This window comes from Cladophialophora carrionii (assembly GCF_000365165.1).
Source record: "Cladophialophora carrionii CBS 160.54 unplaced genomic scaffold supercont1.3, whole genome shotgun sequence".
Taxonomy (NCBI): domain Eukaryota; kingdom Fungi; phylum Ascomycota; class Eurotiomycetes; order Chaetothyriales; family Herpotrichiellaceae; genus Cladophialophora; species Cladophialophora carrionii.
Genome location: NW_008481828.1, coordinates 2,149,053 through 2,162,939, shown reverse-complemented (window position 1 = coordinate 2,162,939; position 13,887 = coordinate 2,149,053). Strand labels below are relative to the sequence as shown.

Sequence of the window (13,887 nt, the reverse complement as noted above, 5' to 3'; positions counted from 1 at the left end):
TGCGATCGCACAGCCGGTCGTACGCCCTGCAGGAGCTAGGTTCCGGTCCAGCGAGTTGAGATTTCCAACATATGTCTTTATAGCTGAGCTTGCGGTAGTTGAAGTCAGCGTGTGCTTCCAAGAGTGCCGTTGTACAATGCAATTCATTGCATATCCCAGGGAAGTTCCAAACCCGTCCGACCTGCTTGTTATTGTAGTGAAGAAAAGGAAATAGAAGGCTGTACTGTCGTCTGGGTCGGAGCTCTCGGAACTGGACTGAGCCAGAGAGCCATGCGGCGTCGGCCAGCTATTCGTGTACATTGACATGGTTTGAAGATCCATAACACGTCGAGGAGTCGAGGCTGAAGTCCAGCGGCAGCCTTGCCAAGGTGGATTACGAGCGATATCCGCTGCAGACCCATTCATTTTCTCTGCGTAGCTTGATGTATCCATCTTTGATGACATCCGCCCGGTCCAGGAGGTCAGGCTGGAGTGTGTATTCTCATGTGCAGCCACGGCGAACAGTCATGCTTCGTTAGTCTCCGCCTCGCGCAGACAACATACTGATAAAGTGTCGAGGCAGGCAGAAAATCCTGGTACATAGATACTCCAAACTTAGGACCAAGTTTCTGAAAAGCGCCATCAAGCAACATGATCCAAGTCTCCGGCGAAGAAAGTTGATTGTCACCCAACAATCCCGAGGAGGTTATAGAGAGCCGGGATTTCTCATGGCCAAGGAACAGCTACTGCCGCTCGACCGCGAAGAAACGTGAGCTCTGATCAACACAATGGCATCAAGTCGTCAGGCATCGGTACCAAAGATGGTTGACCGTCCTGTCTTCACTCTCAACTCTCAACTCGGGACATAGAAGCGTGTAGGGCGGCAATTCAATGCTCAATCTATGTACAGTACCACCCGGCGAAGTCCGCAGATGTTTCCCAACATGCAGTGCATTTGCGGAGATGGGCTCAATACAAGTGACGAGCATTTCTTTGATATACTCCATACGGAGTACTTCAGATTCACCAGACAGGGCGCCACACCATCGACAGGCTCCGACCTTGGCATACTTGAGATTCGCGGTACATTTCACCAGCAGGACCGAGACCATCATGACAATGGCCTCAATAGAGGCGAGCAGCAAACCCTTCATAGTCTCGCTGGGCGACCCGAAGTACGTCGGCGAGGAATTCCTCCAAGACTTCACGCGAGACTTTGACTTTGAGGTCCTCCCGGCGACGAACCGCAGAGAAACGCAAGAATTACTCCCTCGGCTTGTAGCCAGGGGTCGTCGTGTCGATGGCTTCATCATCCGCATGGGTATGTTCGGTCGATTTCAGCTTGCAGAGGAAACAGGAAGCAAGGATGCGGACCCGTGGGGTTGTCGTGTCGTGTCGTGTCGTCTTGTGTTATATATATCATGTTATATCTTGTGATATCTTGTGATGTTGTGCCGTGTTGTGCTCATGCGAAACAACCACCTGACAGGCACGATCCCGTACGAGCCGTTCGACGAAGACCTCCTCGGCGCCCTGCTCCCCGGGTGCAAGATCATCGCGTCCGCGTCTGCAGGATACAACGAATTCGACGTCGACTGGATGACGCGCAACAACGTCTGGTGAGTGAGTCCCCAGGCTCCTGACAGACCCGCGCAACGTCCCCGGCACTGATTCTGCGCTGGTTCTGCAACACAAGAGATGCCGTCGCCGAGGCCACGGCCGACATGGCCATGTTTCTCGTCCTGGCGGTGCTCCGCGACACGACCAGGGCAGAGAAGAGCCTCCGATCCGGCAGCTGGAAGCACGGCCTTGTGCCGAGTAGAGACCCGACGGGCTTGACGCTGGGGATAGTAGGAATGGGGGCGATCGGAAAGGTGTGTGCGATATGCCTGCATGCACGTACGCACGCACGCACGCACGCACGCACGCACGCTATTCACCCTCCATCTCTCGGCATTCCCCCCCCCCCCCCCCTTCGTTCGGAGCGTACCAACGGCTGACGAAGCGGACTCGGACATCTATAGTATACCGCGCGCAAAGCGGCGGCGTTCAACATGCACATCAAGTACCACAACCGGCACCAACTCTCGCGCGACGTGGAGAAGGAATACAACGCGACATACTCGCCCACACTACACGCCCTGCTCTCGGCCAGCGACGTGGTCTCCATCTCGTGCCCGCTCACCGCGGACACCACGAACCTGATCTCCCGCGCCGAGTTTGCGGCCATGAAACCCGGCGCGTATCTCGTCAACACGGCGCGCGGGGCCATCGTCGACGAGGACGCCCTGATCGAGGCGCTCGAGTCCGGCCGCGTCGCTCGCGCAGGCTTGGACGTGTTTCCCAACGAACCGCACGTCAATCCGTATTTCCTGGCCAGCGACAAAGTCGTCGTCCAGCCTCATATGGGCGGGCTGACGGACGTGGCGTTCGGCAAGTCGGAGCGCGAGTGTTTTGAGAATGTGAGGTGTTTGTTCCGCACGGGAAGGCCTGTTGCGCCGGTGAATGAGGTTCCGGCTAAATGACCGCCGCGAGAAACAATAAATCAAGGGTATGATCAATTCGGTGTGCATGGATTGATTGAGATGAGTTTGTAGAGTATACAGACTCTGTTCTCGCGGTAGCTCACTTTATCCTCTGTGGCTGCAGATCTCGCGCCGAAATGGCACCACCTCACCACGGGGGTAGGACATTTTTGCCACAAGATACTTCTGAAGATGGTGCACGTTGTGGCTAAGAACCAGACGGCTTAATGAGGGGTTTCTAGTTCATTTGAAATGTCTACGTCCGTACCTACTGCCCTTACGATCACGGCCGAAATTGGATGACCCGTCCTTCATACACAGTGTTAAGCACGGTAACCGTGCCGAGTACACTTGGTATGAAAATTGAAAGTGCCCATCGGCCTTCAGAATAATCCCCCAAATGTCATTATAATCGCTCCAAGCGATGATAGCCTCTACCTGAGAAATTGTCCTCCACCTCACGTATTGGACGCCCCGTTTGGATTTCCTTGGACGAGCTGTCCGCACGGCCCATTCATCACGACGAACCTATTCCCGGTGGTCCTGTTGGCGGTGAAGAACCCAGCCTGCGTATGCGAGCAGGTTGCATTGGCGTAAGCCGCAGTCGATGACCGGTACAGCGTGCACTTGTTGGTCGTTGCCAAGTTGTCAAAGTACGCAAAGTCACACGAGTCGGTGGCATCCCTGTGAGTGAGTGTAATGTGTCAGACTTGGTTTCGAAAGATCGGAACACGGATAGTTGAACTCACTGGCAGATTGTGCAGCACTCGTAGCTGGAGGTGGCGTTGGTGCCTGATCCGACGTTGGCACGGTTGTTATCAACGACTCGGTTGATGTAGTTGCCGGCTGAAAGGCGGGGCCCGAGAAGATTGTTGGTCGCGCAGGCGGCGTAGGTTGTTCTGATCGCCGTGTAGTTGCTTTGGGTGGTCGTGATGGTCGCAACGGTTGTCTCTGCCTGCACAGTAATAGCTCGGGTCAGATTCTGTCTTGTGGTGAACGTCGATATCACTGTCGAATTGACTGGTCTGTCGGGGACGCCTGCATATACTCGTTAGCTTGGCGGCAGGAAGAGGAAAAATGACTATTGAAACGAGGCGATCTGAAGAAAGAAATAGCTCACCAATGATGTCTGTGATGGTAGAGGTAGTCGCCGAGGTTACTGTAGCTGCAGGTCTCTGAGTGCTCGTTCTGGTGGAAGTCACGAAAACGGTGGAAGTCGTCTGCGGCGCTAGACGTGTGACGATAGAAATGAGAGATATGAATGTGGCATCAGGGGAAGATCCGGAGTCCTGTCTAGGTAGTAGCATATCTTCTTCCTTTTCTGCACCGCGCTTGGACGTCCTATTGTAATTGTAGTTCCCGGCACTGTCCTGCACAGGAACGAAGCCAGTAGGTGTGGGAATCGTGACCACGCTCTCGGTCAGGAGCGTGGTGCCGGTCGTGGCGGTGACATTGATATACTCCGTTGAGGTTGTATTGATAGTACTATACTCGGTAGTCGTGAAGTTGCTCGAGAAAGTATTGGTGGTTGCCCGAAAGGTGCTTGTAACATTCAGAGTGCTCAGGTACGTAAGGGGCACCACCGTCGTGAAGCGAAGAGGACTGGTGGTAATCACTCTGCTGGTGGTCGTATGAGTTGTTGTGTCGAGTATTTTCGTGACGCCTGCATCGTTAGCATCGAGGGCTCGAGTCGAGACAGGTCGAACGGCAACTTTGAAGGGACACTCACGGATAGTCTTCGTAGTGGTGGGCGCTGTAGTAGCATAAGCGGTGAAGGTGCGCTCGGTTGAAGCTGTGGTGACTCCATCGTTCTCTTGGGCAAGGGAGAAAGGAATGGTGGCGGCAAGGATTGCCAGTGACTGGAAAGAGAAAAACATAATTACAAGGATTGGTGGATGCTGTAAGGTTTCAGCCAAAGGAGTGACTTCGGGGTTGGATGTCCTGCGGCACTGATGAGCAGCTGAGGCTGTTCAGATATACTCGTCGAGGCCCTCACGCAGGATCAGAGCCTTGAGATTAGATTGCAGCGCGCTGGCCATCTCACGGTCCGTGGCCACATCAGAGTCGTTGCGAAACGCTTCTGCCCCAACGTGTGGGCTAGAAAGCGGTCCGCGCAGGACCGAGGAATGTATGTACAGATGCAACATCGGTCAAATGTTAGTACGCGCCGTGCGCGAAAGTACACAGCTTTTTGTCCGTCAGTGGAGCAAGTGCGTGGCGATACAGGTATCGCATTCGCTCAACAAGCCTTCATCCTCGTATGATTGATATGCCGATGCTGAGATCAGACTTCCCCTACTTACAAAATCTTGCACAAACGCTCACCACGGTCTGCCGTATAGGGGTTTGAAAATGTCGAGGAGGTCAGAGTTGACCATGTTGAGGGGTGAAAGTTGATCACGTCGAGAGGCGCAAGTCGATCACGTCGAGAGGCGAAAGTCGATCGTGCGTGATCGTGTCGAAGGTGAAAGTGAAGGGGGAATCATGAGCTCGGAGCCGGCGAAAGGTTTCTGCGGCAACTTTCCCCTTTGCTCAATCGAGTGAGCTCCGGTTCAGCAATAAACATGCCCATGAATGTACACAGTATGTGCAAAAGCACATTGGATCGAAAAGTACTATCTCAGCGTCGAATTCACTGCCACTCAACACGACAGCCTCACGTCCTGATTCAAGGTCGTCGGAACTGCCTTCCCTCCTATCAAACGCCTATCCTAGGACATGATTAGTTTTGTGTTCTCACGGCAATATCAGATCGTCCTCTTCCCTGTTTGAGCCCGATATTATATCTGCCATCTGCACCAGACTTATTGACAGCCCTAGATATATTGACCAGCTCTAACAAGTCAAGTTACGTGATTGGGACCTCTCCTGCACTGCTTAGTTCACCGGGGGGTCGCGCATCGCAAGTGTGTTACACATGGTATCGTCTATACGTGGATAAATTCCCTACAAGTAAGTGAAGCACGGCGTCCCAGTAACGCAGACTGCAAATCCAAGGTCAAGTTCAACTTTTGCGCCTGTGATATTGACAACAGATCATATGTATCAACTTGTATCAAGCCATGTCACACAGCATCTCAGATCTCCAAACCGCCTTGTCCTCGTCGCTTTTCCCGCAACTCACTGTTGGCATCTTCCTACTGTTCGTGGCATGGCTAGTTTATCGACGCTTCGGCGCCATGGAGCGGGTTGCGAGTGTCCCTCCCGTGCACGGCGCCCACATCGCGGCCTCAGCAACGGCGCTGGACACGCTCACGTCCACGGCGCAAGATCATGCTCTCCTGCCCGTGGAACACATCCACGCCGGGGCTGCTGTGAAGCACTCGCATATCTGGCTGGCGAAGTACATCCCCGACCCGGTGCTCCACGAGTACGAGAACCGCCACCACGTGGGAAACTACGTGATGGACCGGGTGACGGGGGAGAAGACGTTCGAGCAGATGAGCATCTACGTGCGGGTCGGGATGCATCTGCTGTACTACGAGTCGCGACAGGCGCAAATACTGCACGTCAAGCGGGTGCAAGAGGTCCTCCGGAGAGCAGAGCGTCAAGATGGACCGGGCGTACAACTCGCCATTTTTTGGACGGCTTCCAGCTCTGGGACAGCATGCGGGAGATGACAAAGCCGGACCCGGAGCACTACGAGACCTCTAACGAATTCTTTGCGCGCGGGATCGGCCCGGACGCGCGACGCCGTGCACGAGTCGGAGGACGAGCTCGTCACGTCGTCGCCGGCCGATTGTCGCTTGACGGCCTTCCCCACCGTCGACCTCGCGACCAAGTATCGGATCAGGGGGTTTGGCTTCACGCTGAGAGACTCCTCGGCGATGCCCATCTCGCAGAGTACTTCGACGGGGGCACAGTCTCGTGATCGCGAGGCTGGCTCCGCAGGACTACCACCGTTGGCATGCGCCCGTCACGGGGACGGTCGACTATGTCAAGAAGATCCCCGGCACGTATTACACGGTCAATCCGCAGGCGATCAGCCAGGAGGGCACCTTGAACGTGTTTGTCGAGAACCGGAGGGACGTCATGATCATGCACCAACCCGTCACAGGGAACAAGGTCGCCGTTGTCGCGGTCGGCGCAATGCTGGTGGGGAGCATCAAGAGGAATCCTGGCATGGAGGAACCGGGCAAGACCATGAAACGGGCCGATTGTCAGGGCGCGTTCCAGTGCGGAAGGCAGCACCGTCATCGTAGTATATCCCAAAGGTGAGGTGGTGCTGGATGAAGTTTTGGTCCGGAACAGCTGCGACCAACAGTGCGAGACCACTGTGAAGGTCGGGTGGAGGGTTGGAGGCAGATAGATAGCATGTGGGACTCAACTGCCGTGGACCATGACTTTCCACAAACTGCCCTCGGCCAAGTCCAACGATAGGTCAATGCTCTTTGGGGGCCTTGTCTACCTAATTTCGTCACCCCCACGAACTCGACCTGTTCTCCAAACTCAAGAAGAACCGGTCTTGTAAGGCGGCACCAACCAGTAAAGCACCCCATTCACGGTACTCGCCATGATGGGCCCCACCCAATGGACCCAGTGATACGTGAACCTCTCGCCCGCAGCCATGAACCCCAGACATCTGGCCGGATTGCCACTCGTGCCCAAGTAACCCGGTCTTGCGAATGAGCTGACAAACACTGTCAGCGCGGAAGACAGGCCGATGAGGATCGGCGCAAGAGAAGGCCCAAATGCAGTCCCGTTCCGGGGATCGAGACCCAACCCGAATGCGAGAAAGAGCTGGACAAAGCACATGACGCTTTCGAACGCGAATGCCTCGGCTGGCGCGACCAGCGCCGAGTCGATATAACAGCCCGGCACGACGTGCAACGATCTTGGACTCAGGCCTAGAGCCGCGCGTACCAGGTATGCCCCGACGATGGCGCCCAGGCATTGAAGTATGATGTATAGAACCGTCCGGGGCAGGGAGCTCAGTCGAGCAGCGAACGTGCCCATGGTGATCAACGGATTGAAATGTGCGCCCGTGACCGGACCGGCGGCGTAGATGAAGAGACTGATGAGGAAGACTTGGACGATCGAAGCAATGGCTACGGGAAACACAGCCCCGACCGAGGTCTCGGTCGCGGTGGGCAGGACCGCAACACCAAGCACGCCTGAGAGGAATATTTGGGTGGCCGTGCCGACGCCTTCGATCAGCGCCAGCTTCCACAGCCGCGGTTTGCGGAAATCGGAGAATGAGAGGATGGAGGACCAAGGCGGATCGCGAAGAGCATCTGCCGGTGTGCTCGGTGTGGCGGTTGATGTCGAGGGCAGGGAGAAGCGCTGAGCACCACCAAGGCGACCGAGGAAAGCGTCTGTAGCGACCGAGTCGGATGGTAAAGGGGAGCTCGTTGAGAGTACCTGAGAGCTTTTTGGCTCGGCTTCAGTATAGGACCGACGAGGATGGGCTGAATTGTTCTTCTCCACGTCGAACGAGCCGCCTGGCGTCTGGTGGTGGTCCATGTTTATGTGTTTTGCAGTCCACACTCGACACTACCGGCCGGTGGCCTCTCAGTAGTCGCGGGCTGAAATCTTGATTCGAGGACAATAGAGGCTCGACGATACCTTAGCACAGAGGTCAACTTGGAAGACGAGTTGTTTTGGAACTGCTTAGGTTGCTCTTCTCCCGAGAGGCCGCCGGATCCGCATCGTCAAGGCAGAGGGAATGCTGACAAAGAGTGTTGCATGAGCCTGGAGACATGGTTCCTTCGTCAGCATGCTTTAGGGGCTTTGCAACGTTCCAATCAAGTGTTGCGTCCTCTTGAAACAGGAGGCGGAGATGAGTGAAAGCTGTGCAGAAGTGACTTCTACATGGTACAAATGGTGAGCCGCTCCAGACGGCCTTCTCTTCAGTCGCCATTTTCCATACTGTAATTCGTACATGTTCCGTTGTACTTACAGATATTCGTCCATGAACAGCTTCCACCATGGAGTCTAGTACAACGACCTCTTGAGCTTCCTCACATTTAGGCCATCGTTCTTTTCGACCCCAGGGTCTCAGAATGTGGACCAGTGGGACGGCTCCTACACCGATTTCGTCGCTCGTTCCGCTGGTCCACTGGCCTTGAAGCTTGGGTGTGCTGAATCTGGAAAGGTTGAGGCTGGCTGATAATGAGCGAGGTGACTAAGTCATCAACCCATAGGAACACGGCTTCGGGAATATCTGACCTATTGAGCACAGTGTACGTGGTCGCGGGGGAGTCAGCACAGAGATCGACTACGTCACTCCAGATTTCTATCACCACTCATCCAGCCACTATGATGCCAGGTGAATGATTGTGCACCTGATGCATTCAAGGTTGCTTTCTCCTTGAAAGAAGAAACCGAATGCATCCCACAGAGACTCCAACTTCCGGGGGAACATCGCCCCCGCTAAGGGCAGCACAAAGAGTTACCATGGCAACTTCGGCAAGGAAAGGCAGCGCATTGTGGCAATAACCAGCCACGATACATAACCAACCAGTACGGAGTACGGACTGCAAGCCCTGGAAGAAACACGATTTTATTCGTGATCCAAGGCTTCCACAAGCCTCACAGACTTTTCCCCACCCAGTCTAGCCGAACGTGTCGATTGCGATAGAGCATGCAAGGCCATCCGATCACTCTGCACCGCTCATTTTGTCTGAACTCCAACACCTAATTAGTACGGAGTACGTCGAAACCGACATGCCCTCTTCTGCGACTCTGCTCACCGAGCGCTTCGACGACTTGCTCTCTCGTCGCGCATACCCCAAAACCATCTGCCCCTCTGAGGTCGCACGGTCTTTGTCTGCAAGCGAGCTCCAGAGCCTGGGCGTGGGCGAGTGGCGCGATCTCATGCCCCGTCTTCGTGATTTGGCGTTCGAGCTGCGAGACGGCGGACACGTTGAGATCTTACAGCGCGGGGAGGTAGTTGGTCCAGACAGAGGGGAAATGGACGTTAGAGGTCCCATCAGGATCAGGCTCAGGCTCATGCCCAGGCCCCGAGCGGAAAGAAGCACAAATTGAGTGAATGAAGTAGGTAAGATGTGTATTGTACTCCGTATACCCGTATACAGAGTACTCGTGGGTATCTAAAATTCCAAGCCTGTCAGGCATAGAGAGCCAATGTACTGTGAGGCCGTCCTAATTTTCCAGCCATCTATTCCTCAAACGTCGTCCAAGCTGAGACGTATATAGTTCAGCTGGCCACGACCTCAATACCAATGTCGTCCCAAACGCCGGCAGAGTTCGAACACGTCATTAACTCCTATGCAAAGCGCCTCTGCTAATATGCACCGTAAGCCTTTTGGGGTCTCAATGTTGTCCTGCTCATTGAAGGCCCAATGTCAATCCGACTCAGCTCAAGCGCCAATGGATTGTCTTCGCCATATGGCGGTCTTCCACCATAGCCCATCATCTCTGGCTGCTGCCTATTACTGTATGGCATTTTTGTGGGTGTTTGCTGTGTATAATCTGGTCGGTATTCGAAGGAACGTCGCGGGCCGCTACCGCTGCCACCATGAGGGCTATGGTTGTTTGCTGCAGGGACCTGATAGTCCGAAATGGGAGGCCGCGGAGGTAGTCCGCCCGCTGGAGAGGAATGAATGGTATATCGATGGCTCGATGGACTTGGTCGGGTGTCCACTGAAGGCAAGGTTGGCACAGCGGGGCTGGACTGAGGATGCGTGTATGGTTCCGTCGGGAGCGGGCGCTGAGGTATCGGTTTTCTCAGCCTGTTGCGACCACTAGGTGATTCCACCTGTGGTGAACTCAGAGCTGCGGGCGGAGACGAATGATACGGTGACGATGCCGGGCCATGAGGAGACGGCGGGAATGGCGAAGTTGCGATCGAATGCGGCCTCGCGGAAGAAGGCGACGAGCCCGAGCCTCTGTGTAACCTGGCTTCCTCCCTGGTACGGATTTTGATGACATGCTCTGGTCTGCGTTGCTTCCTCTCAGGCTCCGGCGCCCAAGTATCCGCCGGAAGATGATCCGATGGGTCGATGACCCGACCATCGTTGCCAATGATTGGACCCTGATCTTGCAGCTTGTCGATATCTTTTTGCCGAGATGCCTCTAGTGCGTCTTCTGACGCTGAATACCCACCATTGTTGACAGTAGGACTAGTTCCGGGATTGAAACTATCATAGGAGTCTGGACCATATGGAACAGTGTCCATGCTGCGACGGTCACCAGGCGTCGGTGTGATGGATTTCCGTGGAATAGTGTGACTAGGATTGGGACTGATAGGCCGAGGTCGCACGATAACGAGATCAGATTTGCGCGCGTGTCTTCCATCCTGTAGCTCGAAGTTGTCGAATGTCTGCGCTCTACGCGGTGCTGCATAGCCCATGGAATGTCTGACATCGGCCCGAGGATTTTCTTGGTACTGCCGCTGGATGAGATTGTGGTCTGGCAGCTGCTCTAAAGGTGCAGTGTCATTAGCAGAAGCAGTTGGTCGAAGTTGGTCGAGGTTGTAATTGTTCGATTTTCGCTTCTCGGTAGCAAAAGGGGGATATCGATCATTGTCGGCGAGTTGATTCGGCTCGTAGGGCTCAAATGCTGGCATTTGGTGTTGAATTTCCTGCGCGGGAGGAGTCGTCGCTTGGGACTGATCATACCCGTGCTCAAGCCTCTGCAGCGGGCTTCTGTCCTCCACACTCTGGAATTTCACAGGCGTCCGCGGGGACTGCTGTCCATAGGGATCTCGATAAGGCGCAGCTATCGGAGCGGGCAGGGCAGTTTGATCGTGAGAATCTTCGTACTGCGCTGAGGGCAGCTTCGCTGTCCGCGATATTTGACCCCTATGAGCTGGAGGTGGTGGGGGAGGCTCGTCTTCATCGAATCGCTGGTCGGGATAATTAGGCACAGTTGGCAGCATATCGGCCTGACTGACTGACTGACGGAGCGGACTGTCTCTGTAAGCAGCATATTTTGTGGGAGATGCGCTCGGCCTGCCGTTCCATTGCTGGTTTTGCGCAGCTGCCGCTGGAGGTGTCACCGGCGGGGAGCGATATGAGGAGCGATTTGTTACGTCGTATGGCGGCTGTGAAGATGGTTGGAAGGGTTGCTCCGGTGGAGGCAGCTCTGAGACAGATCGTGGTTGTACGGGTTGCGCTGGAAGTTGCCTCCTCTGGTAAGCATCTTCAGGGAATGGTTCTGCTTCAGAATAAGGGCCATTTGATGGTTCGAGATTCTGAAAGTCGCTGGAAGTGAGTCGTTCATGATATGAATGGCTGGACTCGTATTGCGGCTCATACGAGTCCGGCCCGAATTGAGGGTTTAGGTCATATCCTACATCGTCGGGAGTCTCGGGAACAAACTTCTGCTTCGGTGGACGAGGTGGAGGATTTGAGTTGGTGTATCCGTGCTTTCCGTGCGACTCAAGCTGTTCTTCTGCTGGCCATCGCTCAGATGCTGTGAGGGCAGCCGAAACTGGCGATGAGGAGCCCCCGGGGCCCGGTGGGAGAGGGCGTCTCTTGATCTCTCGAGGTCCAAGTTGACGCGGCCCAGAAGCGGTGCTTGCGGCGTCACTGGCAATCGAGTTGGACTTGTCTCTCGGTTTCCTCGATTCCACCGGCACGTCTGGCTTCGGTCTTGTGTCGTAATATGTCAGCTCGATCCGGATGTCTCCAGCATATTTTCCCTTGAAGTTCAGCTGCCGCCATTGATCGCTCTGACCACCGCCAGGAACGATGACATCTTGCAGATCGATCCAAGCCTCGCTGATGAGATCGGTCTTCTTGTCGTCGTTGAACACGGAGCACTTCAACTTGTAGTAGTCAGGCGAGTCGTGGACGGTAAAGCGCAGCTCTTGGTCCCTGGGGCTAGTCAGTAGCTTGTCCAACAACTCTTCGGAAACTCTGCGTACCATCTCGGTGTTTGGCCACCTCTTTTGTCTGTGTCCGTCTTTTTGGCGTCTTTGCCCAATCTCATAGCACAGTAAGGGTCCTGTTTGCCCATCGTTTTTCGGTTGGGAAGGTTCTTCGCTCTGTCAACGACAGCGACCAGCGTGCCAATCTCAGGCCCATCAAGCGTCATGTCGGCAAAGATCCCAGCTGTATGTGCCGCATTGACACCCTTTGACCGGACTGCCATAATGTGCAACCTGCTTTTGTAGCTGTTCCCGCCTGCGGGTTTTGTTTGGGGTGAAGGAGCCGAAGTAAGGGTTGCAGCATTCCTGGCGGAGAAAGTGCTAAAACGTGTCAAGGATGCATTATGCTCGTCGTTGGGATGCGAAGGAGAGTGCTTGTTATGAGAATCAACGATTGTTGAGAGAAAGACAAGCTCAGGTACGTGTTTTCGGTTGGTGAGGGTCGAGCCTTGAAGGCTCCAGCCACGGAATTTTGACTATTCGACTATGCGGAAGGCTGGGACTCTGCCGGACGAGGCTCTCTTCGGCAGTAGGCGTCCGGATGTCTCAAACTAATAGTCAGTAGCAAGCTGCTCTATCTTGAGATTACGAATGTGCCGGTCTCGAAAAGCTGCACTCTTTCGGTCGGGCTGTACGAGTACCCAGTACGTGTGCATTGAACTGACATGCAGTGGTTACGCTGTGTTGCGCACCGCGTCCGCCAATCATGTCAATTCCAGTGTTTTGGTGACGTTAATCCCGGTATGCCAAGCTTTGTGGCTGAATCTCCACTTTGCCGTTTTGGGGCATGGACACACTTCAAATTCACACGGAATACTCCCGTACGAGCCACACTTTATACCCCGTAAGGTATCTATCTACCATGGTGGGTATACTGTGTTACGGTACTCGTACTACAGTCTACCTGATCCTTCAATCCGCCCATTAAAACTTAGCGTTCAACTAATGCCAGGTATAAGCAGCGACGTTCTCTTTAAAGCACTTGAAAGTTGCTAACCTGTTTGCACCATGTTCCACGCGATTGAGAGTATCCCCTGTGCATTACTGTATTGGCTGCATAGAGCGGCATGAGAGCACAAAGCGTGACTTCGGTATGTGCGGTTATCAAGAAATGTGTCAGCCTAGCGGCTCCACAGACTAGTAAAGGTAAACTCAGGACGGAAATCTTCGAAAAAGCGAGGAACAAGGTTGCTGTCTCGTCACCGGCAGTGGCTGAGTGTGAACACCCTCAATCGCTACTCGTACTCGTACATTGGAGTAGCAGGGTGTCCACTATTTCCTCGCACTTACGAATACATTCCTGGGCAGGCGCGCAGGGCACGGGACCTGTCGGCTGGCTTACCCATCCATTCCGGTATGGGCTTCCTTCAGCTGCCAAAGAACTGGCTCAGTACATTGTCGCGTCCTCTCTTCTTTGTGTGGGCACTTGATAACGTGCGGCAGACTCTCGCCCGTGTCCTTGGTATCCCCTTGAGTAATTGCCTTTGCATCCCTCTCAGCCTCCGGTGGCATGCTCGTACTCGGCAATCTTCATCGGCCTAAGTCCAT

At 54.6% G+C, this 13,887-nt stretch overlaps 6 protein-coding genes across 6 annotated transcripts; 3 read left to right on the top strand and 3 right to left on the bottom strand.

Annotated features, from left to right (window-relative positions):
- Positions 1 to 1,098: 1,098 nt before the first annotated feature.
- On the top strand, positions 1,099 to 2,504 carry G647_04180 (uncharacterized protein; the record flags this gene model as incomplete). Its single annotated transcript, XM_008728524.1, has 4 exons — positions 1,099 to 1,300; positions 1,469 to 1,593; positions 1,626 to 1,853; positions 2,004 to 2,504. 4 exons carry the CDS (start codon positions 1,099 to 1,101, stop codon positions 2,502 to 2,504), a joined length of 1,056 nt encoding a protein of 351 aa, XP_008726746.1.
- A 458-nt stretch (positions 2,505 to 2,962) lies between these two features.
- G647_04179 (uncharacterized protein) lies at positions 2,963 to 4,381 on the bottom strand (the record flags this gene model as incomplete). The annotated part of the gene is made up of 4 exons (XM_008728523.1): positions 2,963 to 3,188; positions 3,254 to 3,542; positions 3,625 to 4,167; positions 4,234 to 4,381. The coding sequence occupies 4 exons, from the start codon at positions 4,379 to 4,381 to the stop codon at positions 2,963 to 2,965; spliced, it is 1,206 nt and encodes a 401-aa protein (XP_008726745.1).
- A 1,185-nt stretch (positions 4,382 to 5,566) lies between these two features.
- G647_04178 (uncharacterized protein) lies at positions 5,567 to 6,722 on the top strand (the record flags this gene model as incomplete). Its single annotated transcript, XM_008728522.1, has 2 exons — positions 5,567 to 6,067; positions 6,396 to 6,722. 2 exons carry the CDS (start codon positions 5,567 to 5,569, stop codon positions 6,720 to 6,722), a joined length of 828 nt encoding a protein of 275 aa, XP_008726744.1.
- Positions 6,723 to 6,953: 231 nt separating this feature from the next.
- On the bottom strand, positions 6,954 to 7,967 carry G647_04177 (uncharacterized protein; the record flags this gene model as incomplete). Its single annotated transcript, XM_008728521.1, has 1 exon — positions 6,954 to 7,967. The coding sequence occupies one exon, from the start codon at positions 7,965 to 7,967 to the stop codon at positions 6,954 to 6,956; it is 1,014 nt and encodes a 337-aa protein (XP_008726743.1).
- A 1,203-nt stretch (positions 7,968 to 9,170) lies between these two features.
- G647_04176 (uncharacterized protein) lies at positions 9,171 to 9,467 on the top strand (the record flags this gene model as incomplete). Its single annotated transcript, XM_008728520.1, has 1 exon — positions 9,171 to 9,467. A coding segment is annotated over one exon (297 nt), but the record flags the coding sequence as incomplete, so codon positions are not given.
- Positions 9,468 to 9,750: 283 nt separating this feature from the next.
- G647_04175 (uncharacterized protein) lies at positions 9,751 to 12,563 on the bottom strand (the record flags this gene model as incomplete). Its single annotated transcript, XM_008728519.1, has 2 exons — positions 9,751 to 12,286; positions 12,337 to 12,563. The coding sequence occupies 2 exons, from the start codon at positions 12,561 to 12,563 to the stop codon at positions 9,751 to 9,753; spliced, it is 2,763 nt and encodes a 920-aa protein (XP_008726741.1).
- Positions 12,564 to 13,887: the final 1,324 nt, after the last annotated feature.